Below are 17857 nucleotides of genomic sequence, written 5' to 3'. Positions count from 1 at the left end.
GGCCCAGCCAATCACAGGATCTAAATCCAATTTAAAAAAATGCTAAATAAAGGTCAGATTTGATCGACGAAACCCATAAGTGTTTTACACTAAGTCTGTAAAAAAAACTTTATTTTTTTACTTTTACTTTATTTGTTTAATACTTTTATTTGGTATTAAATACGTTGCAGTATCTCAGTACGTTTTCCTTGTGCTATTTCATTGTTATTACCCATAAAAAATCATTTATATAAATAAATTATTTTATTATATTTTGTGTGAATTGTTTGGGGTCAACTGCTTCTTTAGAAATAATATTACAAGGAAAAAAGCCATTATGTGTTCAATACTTATTTTCTCTACTGTATGTGCCAAAGTAGGTGGGAAAATAGAACCGCTATATAATTAAGTATGCAAATGGCACTGTCATTGTCAGCCAACTTCATGATAATGTAATCGTTCATGGTACTTGCTGATTTTGTTAGATGGTGTGAGGAGACATATCTTCTGTTAAATGCATTTCAGACAAAATATATGATAATTGATTTTAGGAAGGCTACCCATACACAGGTGAACACTTATGTTAAAAAATCAGACTGTCAAATGTGTACATGCAAACTTCATACAGAAATGTCACCTGTTCCAGTCGGGACTCAAACCAGTGACCTTCGTGCTGTGAGGTGACTGACCACTGCGATATTGTGCCGCCAACAAACAAACAATTTAGGAGTTTTTAACTGATTTTTTTTTTTCAAATAATTTTTTATTTACTCATGTTCTTCTGGTAACTGCACTCAGTAGAATATTTTATGATAAACTTTATTAATGGCGTTTCACAGAAATATTGACTTATATTCATTCTTTTAATCAAATAAATGTGACCTATATTAGACAAATGTAAATCTCCTGATGGCAGAATGATAATAAATTACTGGTAGACGCTGACAGCACATAGCCTAAATGCTGAAATGTAAAGTGTGTCATTTTATGCACATTTAAATGTGATTCATTTTCATTTGTACTTCATACATAATTAATGCCTATAGCACAAATGCACAGTGCTAAAAACAAAAAAAAAAACTGTAAAAAGTAGTAGTATCTCACATTTTTTTCCATTTCTCTACATTTAATGTTCTATTAACAAATATTAATCTGAAATTTTATTATCTCTCATTTTAGTCAATTTGTCTACATTTAGTCATGTTTTATTAACAAAACTATATTTGAAAGTATATTATCTCACATTTTAGTCTATTCTGTCCATATTTAATTATGTTTTATTAACAAAAACAATGTGAAAGTATATCATATCACATTTCAGCCAACTGTTTTAATATTTAATTGTTTTATTAGCAAAAATTATTCTGAAAGTATGTTATCCCACATTTTAGTTACATTTTTCCACATTTAATCATGTTTTATTAACAAAAATATTCTGAAAGTAAATTATCTTACACTACAGTCAATTCTCTCCAAATTTATTCATTCATTCATTTTCTTTTCGCCTTAGTCTCTTTATTAATCTGGGGTCGCCACAGTGGAATGAACCGCCAACTTATCCAGAATATGTTTCACGCAGCGGATGCCCTTCCAGCTGCAACCCATCTCTATTAAACATCCATACCCCCATTCACACTCATACACTACGGACAATTTAGCCTACCCAATTCACATGTACCGCATGTCTTTGGAAACCGGAGCACCCGGAGTTAACCCACGCAATCGCAAGGAGAACATGCAAACTCCACACAGAAATGCCAACTGACCCAGCCCAGGCTCGAACCAGCGAGTGAGGCGACAGCGCTACCTACTGCGCCACTGCGTTGCCTCTCAACATTTAATCGAGTTGTATTAACAAATATTTATCTGTATATAATTATATACATTAAAATATCTAAAAGTATATTATCTCACATTTTAGTCAATTCTGTCCACATTCAATCATGCTTTTTTAACAAACATTAATCTAAAAGTAAATCATCTCACATTTTAGTCAATTCTCTCCATGCACATTTTGCCATGTTTTAATAACAAAAAACAATCTGAAAGTAAATCAGCTAACATTTTAGTCTATTTTCTCGACATTTAATCATGTTTTATTAACAAAAATAATCTGAAATTAAATCAATTTATCCCAACATCTCACAATTTAGTCAATTCTCTCCATATTTAATCATGTTTTATTAACAACAAACAAAAACATAAACTGATTGAAAGTATATTATCTCACATTTTAGTCAATAGTCTCCATATTTAATCATGTTGTATTAACTGTCCCATTCTCTTGTATATCTGCTCTTCACTATATCTGCTAAAGCTCCTGAATCTTCTCCACATGCTTGATTTCCACCTGCACCTGTTGGAGGGTTGTGTCTGAAACGTTTCTTGTGTGTTAAATATGTGTTTTCATAGGCCAGGTGTGGCAATCCAGCATTTGATTGGACGCTGCAAACCTTTAAATGCTCCACTTTGCAATGAAACACCCAGAACATTGTGACAACTTTCAGTAAGCAGACAGAGGAAAAAATCAATTCCTGTTGAACATTGCAAGGACAAAACATGAGTGGATGTCCATTTTTGGGAGGAACGCTTCAGTGCGTTTGGCATTTTAGTTTTTTATTTCCTTTTGTAATTAAATGAAATAGAATGCAAACAAATTGAATGTAATGTCTGTACTTTTACATTTTAATTTCAATATTAGATTGTTGTCCAGTAACCCCAGGCAGGCAGAGGAAGAGGATGGATCCCAAGGAGGCGTCAACAAAGCCACTAAAGGAGGAATCATCTACGGAGAATATTTACAGGTAAATAACTCAACCTTCAATCAACCTTTAATAGACATTTCTACTCATCTAAATTCTTCCTCCGTATATATATATATATATATATATATATATATATATATATATATATATATATATATATATATATATATATATATATATATATTACAAAACATATATATATTTTTTTCTAAATTAAATAAATTAATTCAATGTGTTTTTGTGTTTTCTGATAGCTTGACAAGGTGCTGAATGCTCAAGTTTTGCAGAGTGAACAAAAAGGCAACAAAATCCACGATGAGCATCTCTTCATCGTTACTCACCAAGGTAATCTGTTTGTATATATTCATTATTTAAGGAGGTTTTTACAGGAATTTTAATGAAGAACCATTGGTTCTAATAAACCATTTTTTTGAAGTAAGTAACATTTTATTTATCAACACTGTAAAAAATAAAAGATGGGTTCCACACAGCCGATTTGTGTTGGGACAACATAAAGGATTTAGGTTAACTTATTGGTTACTGGTTTAAACATAACACAATTAAGTTGTCACAAACAAAGCAACAAAAACAAATGATTTATGTTGTTTTAGCTTATTTAAAATAAGTAGTTTAAACAAACTGTGAAGTAAGCTCCACACACCTGAAGCAAGGATAGGTGCACGGCAAATATCAGCATGTGCAAAAGGTAAACAAATAATCCTGCACGCTATCAATACTTGCTGTAGGGTGTGATAGGGATACATAGGTCATCATGTATGAACATATGGTGTTTTGAATAAGATATAATTGCTGATTTGTACTACAGTGATTGGCTCTCATTAATTAAATTTAATTCATCTTTATTTCTATAGCGCTTTTACGATGTAGATTTGTGTAAAAGCAGCTTCTCGTAAAGTTTCAGAGAAGTTCTCGTAAATTGAAACTGTCAGTCCAGATTTCAGAGTTAAAGTTCAGTTCAGTGTAGTTTAATTTACAATGCTGAAAGTCCAAACATTAATGATGTTTATTTGCTATTACTGTTGTTGTTTTCTATGTGTGTACTGTAATGATCTGAGTGGGGATCAAACCCGGGTCTAGTTCTTACTAGATGAGCTAAGTCAGCAACTGGTGGCCCAAGAGCAGAGAAGGAACAAAGTTAGTCCACAACTAATGAATTTCCAAAAAAAATATATAGTCTTTAATAATTTAAATTATTTTAAAATTATTTATTAATTTAATTTAAATAATGAATAAGAAGACTGGTCAAATAAATTAATTAATTTAAAAAGTGTGACTGATGAGAGCAACAGAGTCTGAAGCTAGGGACACCGGCCCTCGCGGCCAAAAAACGGACCGGCCCACCGGGAATTCTCCCGGTCCTCAAATACGTTGCGCAACCTTCTCACCCCTGCCCATCACATCCCTCCTCGCTCCTCAGACACGTCGCACACACCTTGTCAAACACACCACCAAACCACCACCCCCGCTGAAAGCTGAGCGGGACTCTGCAAAATAAACCCTGAAACTCTGATCAACGTGAGGAGAGTTTACTCACACATGACTTGTTATAGCTCTTTTGGTTCGTTTAGAAACTTTTCCGTTTGAAAGCGCGCCAAGAGTAAAGAGCAATAATATAACAATTTTGATCCCTGTTTTGGAACAACTGAATCGATTAACAGGTGTGACTCAAATGGACCATCACAATAAAGTGACAGAGCAAATTAAATCAAAAGGCTACAGTTAAGGTTTTTTGAGTGTTTAGTCTGATGAAGGTCTCATGCGACTGTGAAATTTTACATAACAAATAATTAAATTTTCCTATGAAGAAGCAACGGGCTCTATGGGTGTTGAAATAATAATAAAGAATCTTGATTTATAAGATTGCTCTACAGATCCTGACAGTGTTGTCATATTTTCTTTTCCTTTAGCGTACGAGTTGTGGTTTAAGCAGATATTGTGGGAGCTTGATTCAGTTCGTGACCTGTTCATTAAAAAACATGTGAGTACAAATGGAGTAAAATACGTCTGTTTAAAGAGAGTGGAGATCACTCTATACTGTTTTTTTTTTTGTTTTTTTTTGTTTTTTTTGTTAAATGTTGTTAATGTGTGTTCTGGTTAAAAATGTTTCAATGTTGATTTTGTTCGGCAGGTTCGGGATGAGAGAAACATGCTGAAGGTGGTGAGCAGAATCCACAGGATAACCATGATCTTCAAGCTGCTGGTAGATCAGTTTGCTGTACTGGAGACTATGACTGCTCTGGACTTCTTTGATTTCAGGTAACAGCTTCATTCAGTGCTGGTTGCAATTTATGTCTAATTTATATGTAAAATAAATCTTTTAAATGGGATCAAATTAACTTTTCTAGTTGTCTCAAGTGACAAAAAATATAAGTTAAACTTTGTGTAACTTACAAAAATGTAGTTGAAACCTGATTAATTTGATAAAAAAGTAGAGGAGTAAAATGCTTTCTTATTTGTATATCATTCCACAAGTGTCTCATGTATTTGTTCCATTGGTGGATAAAGCACACAATATCAAGTAAATTAAAAAAAAAAAAAAAGCCGGATAAAACTTTACTCCTTTTGATTTTAGTTGAGTACAAAAGCTCTTGCTTTTTTATGTACTTAAAAATTAAGGTAACACTTTATTTAAATTAGTGGTGGGCCGTTATCGGCGTTAAAGTTCTGCGTTAACGCGAGACTCTTATCAGGCGTTTAAAAAACCATGGTCATTAATCTGTTCTCAAAGTTGTGTTGGGAGCTGGGCCTATTCTATGCAAGCTATGATAACTTTCATATTTTAATATTTAAGCGTGCATGTATACCTGACCGAATTGCACTGTAGGTGGCGAGAATGAGTCTTTGAACCTGTGTGTAGTCTTACTGTGAAATTACCACATCAAACATGATGTGCTAACATGGACGCAGTTTACTAAAGTAAATCTGATTAATGTTAGCTCTATATGTAACTATCAGGCACCTGTCGAGTTTATGCGTTCGAGTAAAACATATACAAACAAAATGGGCCGAGTGGTTTTTTAAAATGAATGATGTTGAATGAAAGTCAAACCGGTGATCCACCTGACAAAAAAGTGCCCTTCCGAATCAAATCAGCAGGATGCCCTTCTGGATCTTTTACTAACTTTGAAGACACTACTGAATGCGCTTACATGGACATCTGTAGTCTTGTTATTTGCCTAGACAATAATATAATTAGGGTGTTTATGTGAAGTGCTTTCATGTAAGAGTTTTCTGTATTTTTGGGTGACTTTAACTGCGGTTCGGCAGTTTCACTTTAACTTATGTACATTTCGTTCATGTCCCTGTGACAAATTTAACACAAATAAGGAGTAAGGACTGGTGAGAGTGTTACTGAATTAAATAACACACGCCAAATAGAAAGAAAAAAAGGTCCACACTTCATGATCAAATAAGTTATGACTTTATTCGGATTAAAGTAATCAAAAATTGCTGTTTTGAGCTTATGTAGGCCTACAGTTCAGAATTCATGTTTAACTGAATAAACAGTTAGTAGACACAAGTACATCTTATTGAACATCATTTATTTTCATCACCAATTGTCATAGTAGAACAGTTTCTCAAGCAGTTTGTGATGCATTTTGGAAACAGGAGATGAGCCCCTGGTCAAATGCGCCACCTGGCTTGAGAAAGCCGTTCTCAAAGACTTACTTTTAGTCATTATTTGGGTAGCCCATATATTCTGAATGCCTTCGGCAGAATTCAAACAAGCCACTTTAATCTGGATTAATCTAGATTATTTCCAAAATTACAGTGAGATTAATATAGATAAAAAAAATTGTCATGAAACCTTTATAATCATGACAAGACATGTCATGAAGGTGAATGAGATTTTTTGCATGCTCATAATTGTCATTAAGTGTAAGTGGCTAAGTTATGACATTTTAAATGCAATGATGTTGTTAGGTATGACCAGGTTATGACAACTTGACATATAAACAAATGCATCACAACCTGTCTTCATCTTTGTCATGACAACTTGACATTGTCACGACAACAAAACTTATCATAAATCTGGCATGATTGTCATGAGTCATTTTAACTGTATTTATACGTCTATGTGTAACAGAGCAAAATGTGTTAGCATTTTAAGAACAATACACCACTATAATAGTTGTATGTCTAGTATGAGCTAAATCAGCGTGGGGAAAATATTTGACAATTTTACATTTAGCTTTTAAATAAGACCTGCCCTATTCAAACAGGAAATTACAGAAATGTCCAGGATCAAGTATTTCATGCTGTGGAGTTAAACATGTTGCCCTTTTACAGCAGATTTACTTCACCAGCAATCGGCAGTCATTACATAAATATGATATTTATTTAAAATAACACATTTTCATTTTTGCATTAGTAGCTTACTTTTGGACGACTTTTCACACCATCAGTCACATGCACTCAAGCTCCAGGATCTCCTTTTCTTTATTTATTTTGAGTCCTAGTTGTAAATTCAGTGATTCATTAACTGGAGACTCGCTCTGACCGTGTAATTCAAATCAGTGAATCATTAACTGTAGATTCGATCTGACTGGATCATTTAAATCAATCAATTGTTAACTGGTGACTTGCTCTGTTCAGATCAATTGAATCATTAAATCATTTACTGGAGACCCGCTGTGATCGGATCAGTTGAATCAGTGAATTGTTAGCCGGAGAATCACTCGGATCAGATCAATTGAATCATTAATTGGAATCTCGCTCTGATTAAATAAATTGAATTAGTGAATCGTTAACTGGATACTCACTCTGATAGGATCAATTGAATCAGTGAATTGTTAATTGAAGAATTGCTCTGATCAAATCACTTGAATCAGTAAATCATTAACTGAAGACTTACTCTGATGCGATCGATTGAATCAGTGAATTATTAACCGGAATCTCGCTCTGATCAAATCAATTGAATTAGTTAATCATAAACTGGAGACTCACACTGATAAGATCAACTGAACTAGTGAATCATTAATTGGATATTTGCTAAGATCAAATTACTTGAATCAGTAAATCGTTAACTTGAGACTTATTCTGATAAGATCAATTGAATCAGTGAATTTTTATCTGGAATCTCCCTCTGATCAAATCAAGTGAATCATTAACTGGAGACTCACTCTGGTAAGATCAATTGAATCAGTGAATCATTAACTCTGATAAGCTCAACTGAATCAGTGAATCGTTAATTGAAGACTTGCTCAGATTAAATCATTTGAATCAGTGAATTGTTAACAGGAGATTCACTCTGACTGAATCGTTAAAATCAGTGAATTGGTTTCTGGAGACTCACTCTGATGAAATCACTTGAATCAGTGAATTTTTAGCTGAAGACTCGCTCAGATCAGATCAATCGAATCAGTAAATTGTTAACTGGAGACTTTCTCTATGACTGAATCATTTGAATCAGTGAATTGTTTACTGGAAACTTGCTATAATGAGATCATTTGAAACGATGGATAATTGTTAACAAGAGATTTGCTCATTTATTGAGATCATTTGAAACAGTGACCTGTTAACTTGCTGAATGAATTATTATTCTGAGTTGACCAGTACAGTAAATCAGAAGATTAAAAAAAATGGTCTGAGTGATTTATTTGCTCTATTATCTTTTGTTTGAATGTTATAGGGAGTATCTGTCTCCAGCCTCGGGCTTCCAGAGTCTTCAGTTCCGTCTTCTGGAGCAAAAGATTGGTGTAGCGGATCATTTAAGAGTCCCGTACAATCGCAGACACTACAGAGACAACTTTCATGGAGAGGAGAGCGAGACGCTGCTGAGTTCAGAGCAGGAACCCACTCTCCTTCAGCTGGTGGAGGTAAAACACTCATCAAAAACAGAAATCAAATCAAATCTTTAGGATCTTCTAAATGCAAACTATGAAATTTGTATAATTAGAAGATTGTTATGAATTTATGCAAATTGCAGCAATGGCTGGAGAGGACACCTGGACTTGAAAAAGATGGCTTTAATTTCTGGGGGAAACTGCAGGCTAACATCGAAGAGGGTCTCAAGAGGGAGAAGCACCAAGTGGAAGTATGTTCTGCTCAAATAGTTTATACTATTGAGTTTTAACACTTTACAATAAGCTTGTATTAGTTAATGTTAGTTAATGCATGTACTAACATGAACAAACTAAACAATACTGTTATTACATTACACAATTTCTTCATGTTATTTAACTTTAGTTAATGGAAATACAGCAGTTCATTGTTAGTTCATGTTAACTCGCAGCGCATTAACTAAATGTTGATGTTAATAAATGTTGAAAAGCATGAAGTTGGATGTTAATGATGCATTAGTAAATGGTGAGCTGTGATTAATAAATGGTGTACAAGTATTGCTCATAATTAGTTTATGTTAGCAAATACTAGTGGTGTAACAGATTACATATCTCACGGTTCAGATTACATACTGTAATGGTTTTTTAGTCACGGATTGGACCATTTTTCGAATCAGACAAAAAGGAGAGGAGAAAAATAGAATTTGCTTTTTATTTATTACAAAAACAGTACTGCAATACACTTTTGGTTTCAACAAACCGAACTGAGAACCGGTAATTGTATTAAAAATAAAATGAAGAAATAATCAGCTGAATAAAAATAAATTGTAAATTATTCAGTGCTGTAGGAAATTGACTGTTACTACTACTGTTGCTAATAACGCTAAATGTATAAATCTAACATTATAGTTTGTACAATCCATATTCATTTTTAGTCTCATTTTCAATAAATGAGTCAGTTATTCACTCATAAAACTTCACATTTCATTGCTAGATTTGTCATTTTTGAAGAATTATTCAGTGGCATATTTTTGACGGCCGGTTGTTTCCACCTATTGATTAAATAATGTAATTGCTGCCTACAAGTTTCATTTTTGAGTGTTCAGTTAAATGCTCATAACGGTGTTTTTAATCTTTACCGTAAACATCAGTGGTTTTATCTAAACTATAACATGCTATCCCAGTAGCTCTGTGTAATTTGTCTGTTTGTAACTTTATTCAACTTAATTTTTTTCATTTTCAGATTTGAATGGAGCGATTGAAAGAAATAATATGAAAATCACCATCATTTATAAATTATGTTGTGTGGGTGTTGAGATACTTTTGATCATTAATTGTGCAGCTTACACTGAATATGTTAATTTAAGCTAAACTAAAGGCAGAAAATAACTTTAATAACCTAAGAAATCCACCACATCCTGAATAACCTACCATAACTTTTTCAGTCATCATTATATTTTACAGGAAAGCCCTTCTGAAGGCTTTCATATACGTGTGATTTGAATGACGCTAAGAGGCAATCTCTCTGCAATCGTTACACATTTAAGATTTATCTAGCAACAAAAATAATTTATTATTATACAGCAGGACACGTGTGTTCCGAACCGTGGGTTGTGATCCATACGAATCATGGATCAATAATGATCCACTACACTGAGTAAATACATTAACTGATGAAACCTTATTGTTAAGTGTGGCTGTGTTTTTTTTCAAATATGTTCTTATTGTTTTTATATTAATCATAACATTTTTTGATTAATAGAAAATGGAAGATACTGAGGTGAAGCAAGAGCTTCTGGAGGATCTAAACAAACAGATGGAGACCTTTACTGCCCTGTTTGACTCTAAACGCCACGAGCATCTGTTAAGCAAAGGTGAGGATCGGCTCACAATGCATTGCCATTTACAGTATGTGTGGTGTTGACCAGGGATGCCAAAACCTTTTTGTATTAAGGGCTAAAAATATCATTGATAGCCGTGATGTACCAAAAATATACCAAACTATTTTACATTAAAGTTTATTCATTCATTTTCTTGTCGACTTAGTCCCTTTATTAATCCGGGGTCGCCACAGTGGAATGAAACGCCAACTTATCCAGCAAGTTTTTATGCAGCAGATGCCCTTCCAGCCGCAACCTATCTCTGGGAAACATCCACACACATTCACACACACACTCATACACTACGGACAATTTAGCCTACCCAATTCACCTGTGCCGCATGTCTTTGGACTGTGGGGGAAACCGGAGCACCCGGAGGAAACCCATGCGAAGGCAGGGAGAACATGCAAACTCCACACAGAAACACCAACTGAGCCGAGGCTTGAACCAGCGACCCGACGACCTTCTTGCTGTGAGGCGACAGCACTACCTACTGCGCCACTGCCTCGCCACATTAAAGTTTATTTCATAATACTTCAAAATAAATAGAAAACATTTCTTTGAATTATATTACCTAACTTTAACCCCTTCGGACCATGTGTCCATTACAATGGACATCGCATGTCAGGCCATGCTTTTTGTGATTCCTGAGCATTTAATCTAATTTAAAGCCTGCAGTCCATCAGAGTGGATGATTGAATGGTGGTAAGGCTCGGCATGTTGTAATTTGAAGACAATCCCCTACACTGACAAGCAGCATGGTGTCACTTCACTCCAGACACCAATGTAAGCCACATTTACAATGTTTTTATTCAGATGTGTTGATATGTTTTCCAATATTTCATGGATTGCATGTAAAAATGAGGGACTGCACTTACTAATTAAAGTTTGCAACTAATTAAACATTGCAAGCTTTAGAAAAGGAATCTGAATACACTTGTCAAGCAGAATCAGCCTTTGCCTTGATTTGATCCATCAGGTGACAGCATGTATATTTTAAACTAAATCTGATTTATCGACATGATTTAAACTGAAATATTTTAGTTTCAATAGAATAGAACAAACATATTAAAAATTACATTCAATTTGAGATAACAATCTCTAAACCAGTGGTCATCAAACTTGTTCCTGGAGGGCCGGTGTCCTGCAGATTTTAGCTCCAACCCTAATCAAACACCTGAACCAGCTAATCAAAGTCTTAGGTATACTTGAAACACCCAGGCAGGTGTGTTGAGGCAAGTTGGAGCTAAACCCTGCAGGGTCACTGGCCCTCCAGGACCAGGATTGGTGACCCCTGCTCTAAACCATCCCCATCATTCTCCCTCTCTTGGCGGGCCAAATCAAAGGTTACCATGGACAAACTTTGGGCATCTCTGGTGTTGACCGATTATTGACTAATACCTTTTTTACGAATTAAAACTTAATGTAAAATTTACAGCTTAACTAAAACTAAATATAATATTAAGGAGTGCTAAAAACTCAAATTATTATACAAATAGAAAATGTGATCCTTAAAATATACTGTAATCCAAACAATACTAATATAGCAATAGTAATAATAATGCTACTAATAATAATATACTATATACTATAACAGTACTATATTTATATATTAAGCAGGGGGTTTCACAGTGGCACAGTGGGTAGCATGATCACCTCACAGGAAGAAGGTCGTTGGTTTGAGCCTCGGCTGAGTCAGTTGGCATTTCTGTGTGAAGTTTGCATGTTCTCCCCGTCTTCACGTGGGTTTTTTTCCGGGTGCTCCGGTTTCCCTCACAATCCAAAGAGATGCTTTATAGGTGAATTGAATAAGCTAAATTGGCCGTGGTGTATGAGTGTGTGTATATGTGTTTCCCAGTATTGGGTTGCGGCTGGAAGGGCATATGCTGCGTAAAACATATGCTGGATAAGTTGGCCGAAAAGACATATGAATATACGAATGAATATTAAGCAGGGCCTAATTTGAACCCACTAGTTTATAAGGTAAAATGATGGCATTACCCTTCTCCCAATACTTCTGTGACCTTATAGTACTATTCCAATATGGTGTGTAAATTTTATATTGAAGCTATGGGTTAATCATTTTTTACTCTTATGCTAAAAAAGGTGAACGGAGACTTTCTTACAAGGCTCTTCAGGGAGCTCTAATGATCAATTTCTACAGGTTTGTATGAAAACATTGATTGCATTTCATTTCATATCTACTGTATTCATATCAATATTGATTGTTATACAATAGGGATGTAACAGTATCAGAATTTCAAGGTACGATAATACGAATTATCCGTATGAACGTATTCATACGAATAATACATATGAACAACACGTCACGGTATTTATTAAATAATTTACAGGAAAAACAAAACTAATGAAAAACTCGAAAAAAGTGCCAAAATTTTTTATTTACCTTAGCACTGAACAAATCAATGACATACAAATTACCATCTATCTGTAAGTTTCGAAACAGGAACTTAAATTTTTCAATTTTAATAACAAAAAACTATTAAACCATATAAAAAAAATAAAGTTTCAATTTAGTATTGTTGAAAACTCATCACATTCAACATTTAATCACTCACTCACTTAGATAGAGATGGGTTTTTTAAGGAAAATTATCATATAACTATAATCTGGTAAAAGCTGGGATCTCTGGGCATGTTCCCTGCAACAGAAAAAAAAACCCTCTCATTTGGGACTGAGGTTTCTGGGACAGAGAGATATGATTTAGCCAAGGTTGACAGCAGTGGGTAACGTTGTGCATTGTCTTTCCACCACTTGAGAGGACAAGCCATGAGTGAGATAGAGGTCTCTTTGCGGTACAAGTCAATGTCTGCATCAATCTAACAAGTGTGCTGTGTTCTGCAGTCCCCATGACTGTTTTTAGTCGTATTCCCCGACTTATATTTCACCACAGTCTGGCAGTGCAAGCATACTGTTTTTTTATTTGTCTGTCACCTTTTCTCCTTTTTCGTATCTTTTTTAGAAAGAAACCGAAATGCTTCCACACATCCGATTTAAAACCCGCTTTAGGTTCAATCATTTCCAGCTCTTTTTCTTCCCTCCTACTAGCAGCACACTCCATTTCTGCATTACTGGATCTGTAGTGACAACAGACCGCAAAGGATGATGGCCATGCCTAGGCTGATGGGAATTGTAGTTCCCGCTACCTCCCGTTCGTTTCATTCGCCTAAGGAAACTTTTCTTAGAAATATAGTTTTATTGAGTCATGCGCCTACGGTAATATTGAAAAAATTACTATTGCAGTATGACGGTATTTACAATATTGTTACATCCCTATTATACAATGAAGAAATACCTTAGTTATTTATTTCCTCCTCCAGGGAAGAGCCTCGATTCCAGGTACCTTTCCAGCTCCTGACTGCGCTGATGGAGATCGATACACTCATGACCAAGTGGAGATGTAAGACTTTCATTCAGGGATCTGCATTTACACTAAAGCCACGTCTACAGTCTAACATTACAATCCATTCCCTCCAGATAACCACGTGTGTATGGTGCACAGAATGATTGGCAGTAAAGCAGGAACGGGGGGATCTTCAGGATACCATTACTTGCGCTCAACTGTCAGGTGTGTGTGTGTGTGTTTGTGTGTGTCACTTTTTCTCTGTGTGGCTTGCTTTGGATCAGCTTTGCCTATATTAGACTATAGATATACACATGTGGTCTACTTGCATTTCTCGAGCTGCATTCCACTCCAATATTTTATGGCCTTCACTTGCTAACTTCCCCGTCTAGTTCCCTCAAATGTACATAATTAATTACATTACAAAAGTGTTCACTGCTGGTGGAACATCTGAATGGGTTTAAATTGAATGCCTTAAACCCTTGAGCACTTGGGAACTAGGCTGATGTGATGTCACGAAGGCTAGTGTGTGTGAATAAGTGTGTCTTAAAACTGGGTTGCAGTTGTAAGGGCATCCACTGCGTAAAACAGGGATGTCCAAACTCAGTCCTGGAGGGCCGGTGTCCTGCAAAGTTTAGTTCCAACCCCAATCAGACACACCTGGGCTAGCTCATCATGCTCTTTCTAGGCTTTCTAAAAACATCCATGCAGGTGTGTTGGAGCTAAAATCTGCAGGACGCCAGCCCTCCAGGACTGAGTTTTGACACCTCTAGCGTGAAACATATGCCAGAAAAGTTGGCAGTTCATTCCGCTGTGGAGGCCTCTGAAATAAACCCAAAGGAAAATGAATGAATGAATTTCTTTAAGTCCTTTATAGTCTGACCAATATGATGATGGTGGTAATATTGTGACATAGCAGCAGCTTGTTCTTTGATTTTACATTGACAATCTTCTTCTTATTATTATTTTACAAGTCAATATCAAGTTATATTCTTAAGTGGTTTGAAATCCAGTTCAAGAAATCTTTTTAGTCTGTTCCAATAGAAACTAAATTTGTCCACAAATAATCCGATCTGGACCGACAGTGTGAACATTCAGCATGTTTAGTTTGTAAACTTCCTCGTGTTGTTGTCATTTCAACTCCTTTACTTATAATTCTCCAAAGATATGATCTATACCGCTCACTTATCTCCGCCTGATGTGCTTTACAAGTGTTTGCAGCTAATAAAATTCACCTTTTCAGTACGTTTATTGGAGTTTAGCACTGTAATAAACAGTAACAGTTTAACCTTATCAGGGAGGACCATAACATGAAGGGGTTATGCAACAAATCAGTCATGCCTCATTGTTTTTTTCATCTTTCAGTGACCGTTACAAAGTGTTTGTGGATTTGTTCAACCTCGCCACTTTCCTGGTTCCTCGTTCCTGGGTGCCCAAACTCAACCCAAACATCCATAAGTTCCCATACACTGCCGAGTGTTACGACAGCTCGTACAATTCATGCAGCAGCGAGGATTCAGATTAGAAACATCAGACCTGTTTGTTTGTGAATAATGTTAAAGAATCCGGGATTAATGCCAGATATTGATACTCCTGTATTGATCAGCCAAAGTTTGTGCTTTTTGGACTATTTACTTGTTTGATTGAAGAGACTGAAAGTTTTTTTCCACCTTATATAAACGCAAAGATTTATTATAAAGTAATTGTGCACATATTAAAAATCTAAAGGAGTTCTGTACATACTATTTATATTTTAAACATATATGTAAAATATAAGTCTTTTGTACTACTAAGAATATATTTTTGAATGAGGCACATGATGTAGGTTTCTCTGGTTGTTTGTAAATATATGATACACTCTACTGGGTATGTACAGTATATATCCTAATATAAAATGTCATTTAGACTGTACAGACAAGTGATGATACTATGTTCCACATTATTAAACAAAATCTTTTTTTGTCTTTTCTATATGCTTCTTACAAAAATAAATGCTAAACTCTTTCCTGAATTTTCTCTGACCAAGGTCACCAGCTTCTGTCAGTAAATATTTGTGTGACGGCTGCCACTCTGTCCGTCTTGATGTCTTTATTTTAACGTAGTGTTTATATCATTCTTGGTAACATTTTGATACTTTGATCTTATTTAATAACTAATAATTAAGTTATCTTCATTAGTAAGCACGAACTAACATGTATTAATGAATGTCAACATGTACTAATGCATTTTGTATTTTAAATTTAGTTTCTTCACAGAAACATTCACCAAATCTAAATAAAAACACTCTTAAGTCTTTTGTACTACCAATAATGCATTTTTGAATGAGGCACATGATGTAGATTTCTCTGGTTGCGTAAATATCAAAGGTGTAAAGAGTACAGAAAAATCATACTTAAGTATAAGTACCATTACTTGTGTAAAAATGTAGTGCAAGTAGAGTAAAAGTATCTTTTGTAAATATTACTGAAAGTATGAGTAAAAGGTAGACATTTTAAAAGTAGGCTACTCAAGAGTAGCAAGTAGTGAGTATTGTAAAAAGCTGATGCGTTTACATGTAGTTTGTGGATGTGTGTAAACGTAACATTCTGTAGTGCCTTTAGTTATTGCCCAGCAGGCACACAACGCCATAAGACGTTAATATTAGGTTAGATTTAGGTTGTGACATCAGGTGACTATAATTCAACATCTAACCAGCATTTAAGGACAGCGTTATTTTCATGTCCAATAACAATGTGAAATTATGTTGATATTTGGTTGATTTTAGGTTGTTTGAAAGTGACCAAAAGCCAACGTCGAGCCAACATCTTAAACCAACGTCTCATTGGCTTCAGATACTGACATTTATTTGTCAGGTATGACAACTAAAATCCAACATCTGATAGATGTCATCCGCTTGTTAAGTGTGACGTCATGCGAAGTGGCTTCCGGGTCCAAGCGCTCTATTCAACTGTATGGAGAGACTCATGAAATGATAATAATAAACATTTACAAAGTGATTTAATACTTTCGAAAATCACGATCGCAATATATACAGTATGTCCATGCCTAATTTCCAATGGCCAGAAAGTGATTATTTTTTTTATAAATTGTTAACATTTTGGTATTTGTTATGCAGCAAGCCCAGAGATTGTTGTGTACACTATGACTTTATATAAAACTAAATTTAATGACTGATATGAATAAAAAGTGATCATAAACAAATGATTTCTTAACTCAAATGAGTGGTGGCTTGGACAGTCTTTGTTTTAGGTTGGACGTTGGACATTGACGTCGGCCTAACGTTGAGTTCTGACGTCAACCTAATTTTCATTTCCAAACAAACTGCAATGTCCCCATGATGTTAGGGTACAACATCAATCTGACATAATGTTGACGTCTTGTGCCTGCTGAGTGTTTAAGACCATTTCGGTCACCATACAGTTGTTACAGTATCTGCCATCTTCTCATCAGTGACATGCATCTAAACAGTCTCTGGTCAGTGCGTGTAAAGATTTTGGACATATTCTTGGACACTTTTAATGCTTCCAAACAGTTTGCAGCAATTATAAATTTTCCGTCTTGAGGTAGTTCATTATGATGCGATTTACCTTGTATATGTGATTTGATTGTACAGGAATCACAGGATTTTTTTAAATCCCCATAGACAGGAAAAAATAAAGTGACTGCAGGTTGAGGGAAAGTAGTGGAGTAAAAGTACAGATTACTGCACTAAAAATGTACTCAAGCGAAAGTAAAAGTACACATTTATTTTTAAAACTACTTAGTATAGTACAATTCCTGAGAAAAACTGCTTAATTACAATAATATGAGTATTTGTTGCTTTACATCACTGGTACATATATAAAACACTACTGTATATCGTGATATAAAATGCCATTTAGACTGTACAGATAACATGCACATTTTAAGTGATGATACCATGTTCAACATTATTAAACAATATGTTTTTTTGTCTTTACTATAGGCTACTTAATAAATACTAAATTTCCGTCTGAATTTTCTCTGACCAAGTTCACCGACTTCTGACAGTAAATATTTGTGCCACTTTGTCTACCATGACTTTTT

The 17857-nt window shown here is 34.9% G+C and overlaps 1 protein-coding gene across 4 annotated transcripts; it reads left to right on the top strand.

The window, feature by feature from the left end:
* Positions 1–2418: 2418 nt before the first annotated feature.
* tdo2b (tryptophan 2,3-dioxygenase b) lies at positions 2419–15803 on the top strand. Of its 4 annotated transcripts, none has more exons than XR_015501774.1 (12): positions 2419–2573; positions 2681–2783; positions 2999–3089; positions 4673–4743; positions 4894–5021; positions 8398–8584; positions 8695–8802; positions 10311–10564; positions 10949–12592; positions 13770–13849; positions 13927–14017; positions 15158–15803. XR_015501774.1 is itself a non-coding variant. In NM_199856.1 (12 exon segments), coding segments are annotated over 12 exon segments (1224 nt in total). In that variant the 5' UTR covers positions 2465–2538; the 3' UTR covers positions 15318–15803.
* Positions 15804–17857: the final 2054 nt, after the last annotated feature.

The sequence above is a fragment of the Danio rerio genome, chromosome 11 (genome assembly GCF_052040795.2).
Source record: "Danio rerio strain M-AB ecotype USA chromosome 11, GRCz13ab, whole genome shotgun sequence".
Lineage (NCBI taxonomy): Eukaryota > Metazoa > Chordata > Actinopteri > Cypriniformes > Danionidae > Danio > Danio rerio.
Note: the sequence above shows the minus strand (reverse complement) of the source record. Positions and strands in the feature narration are given on the sequence as shown.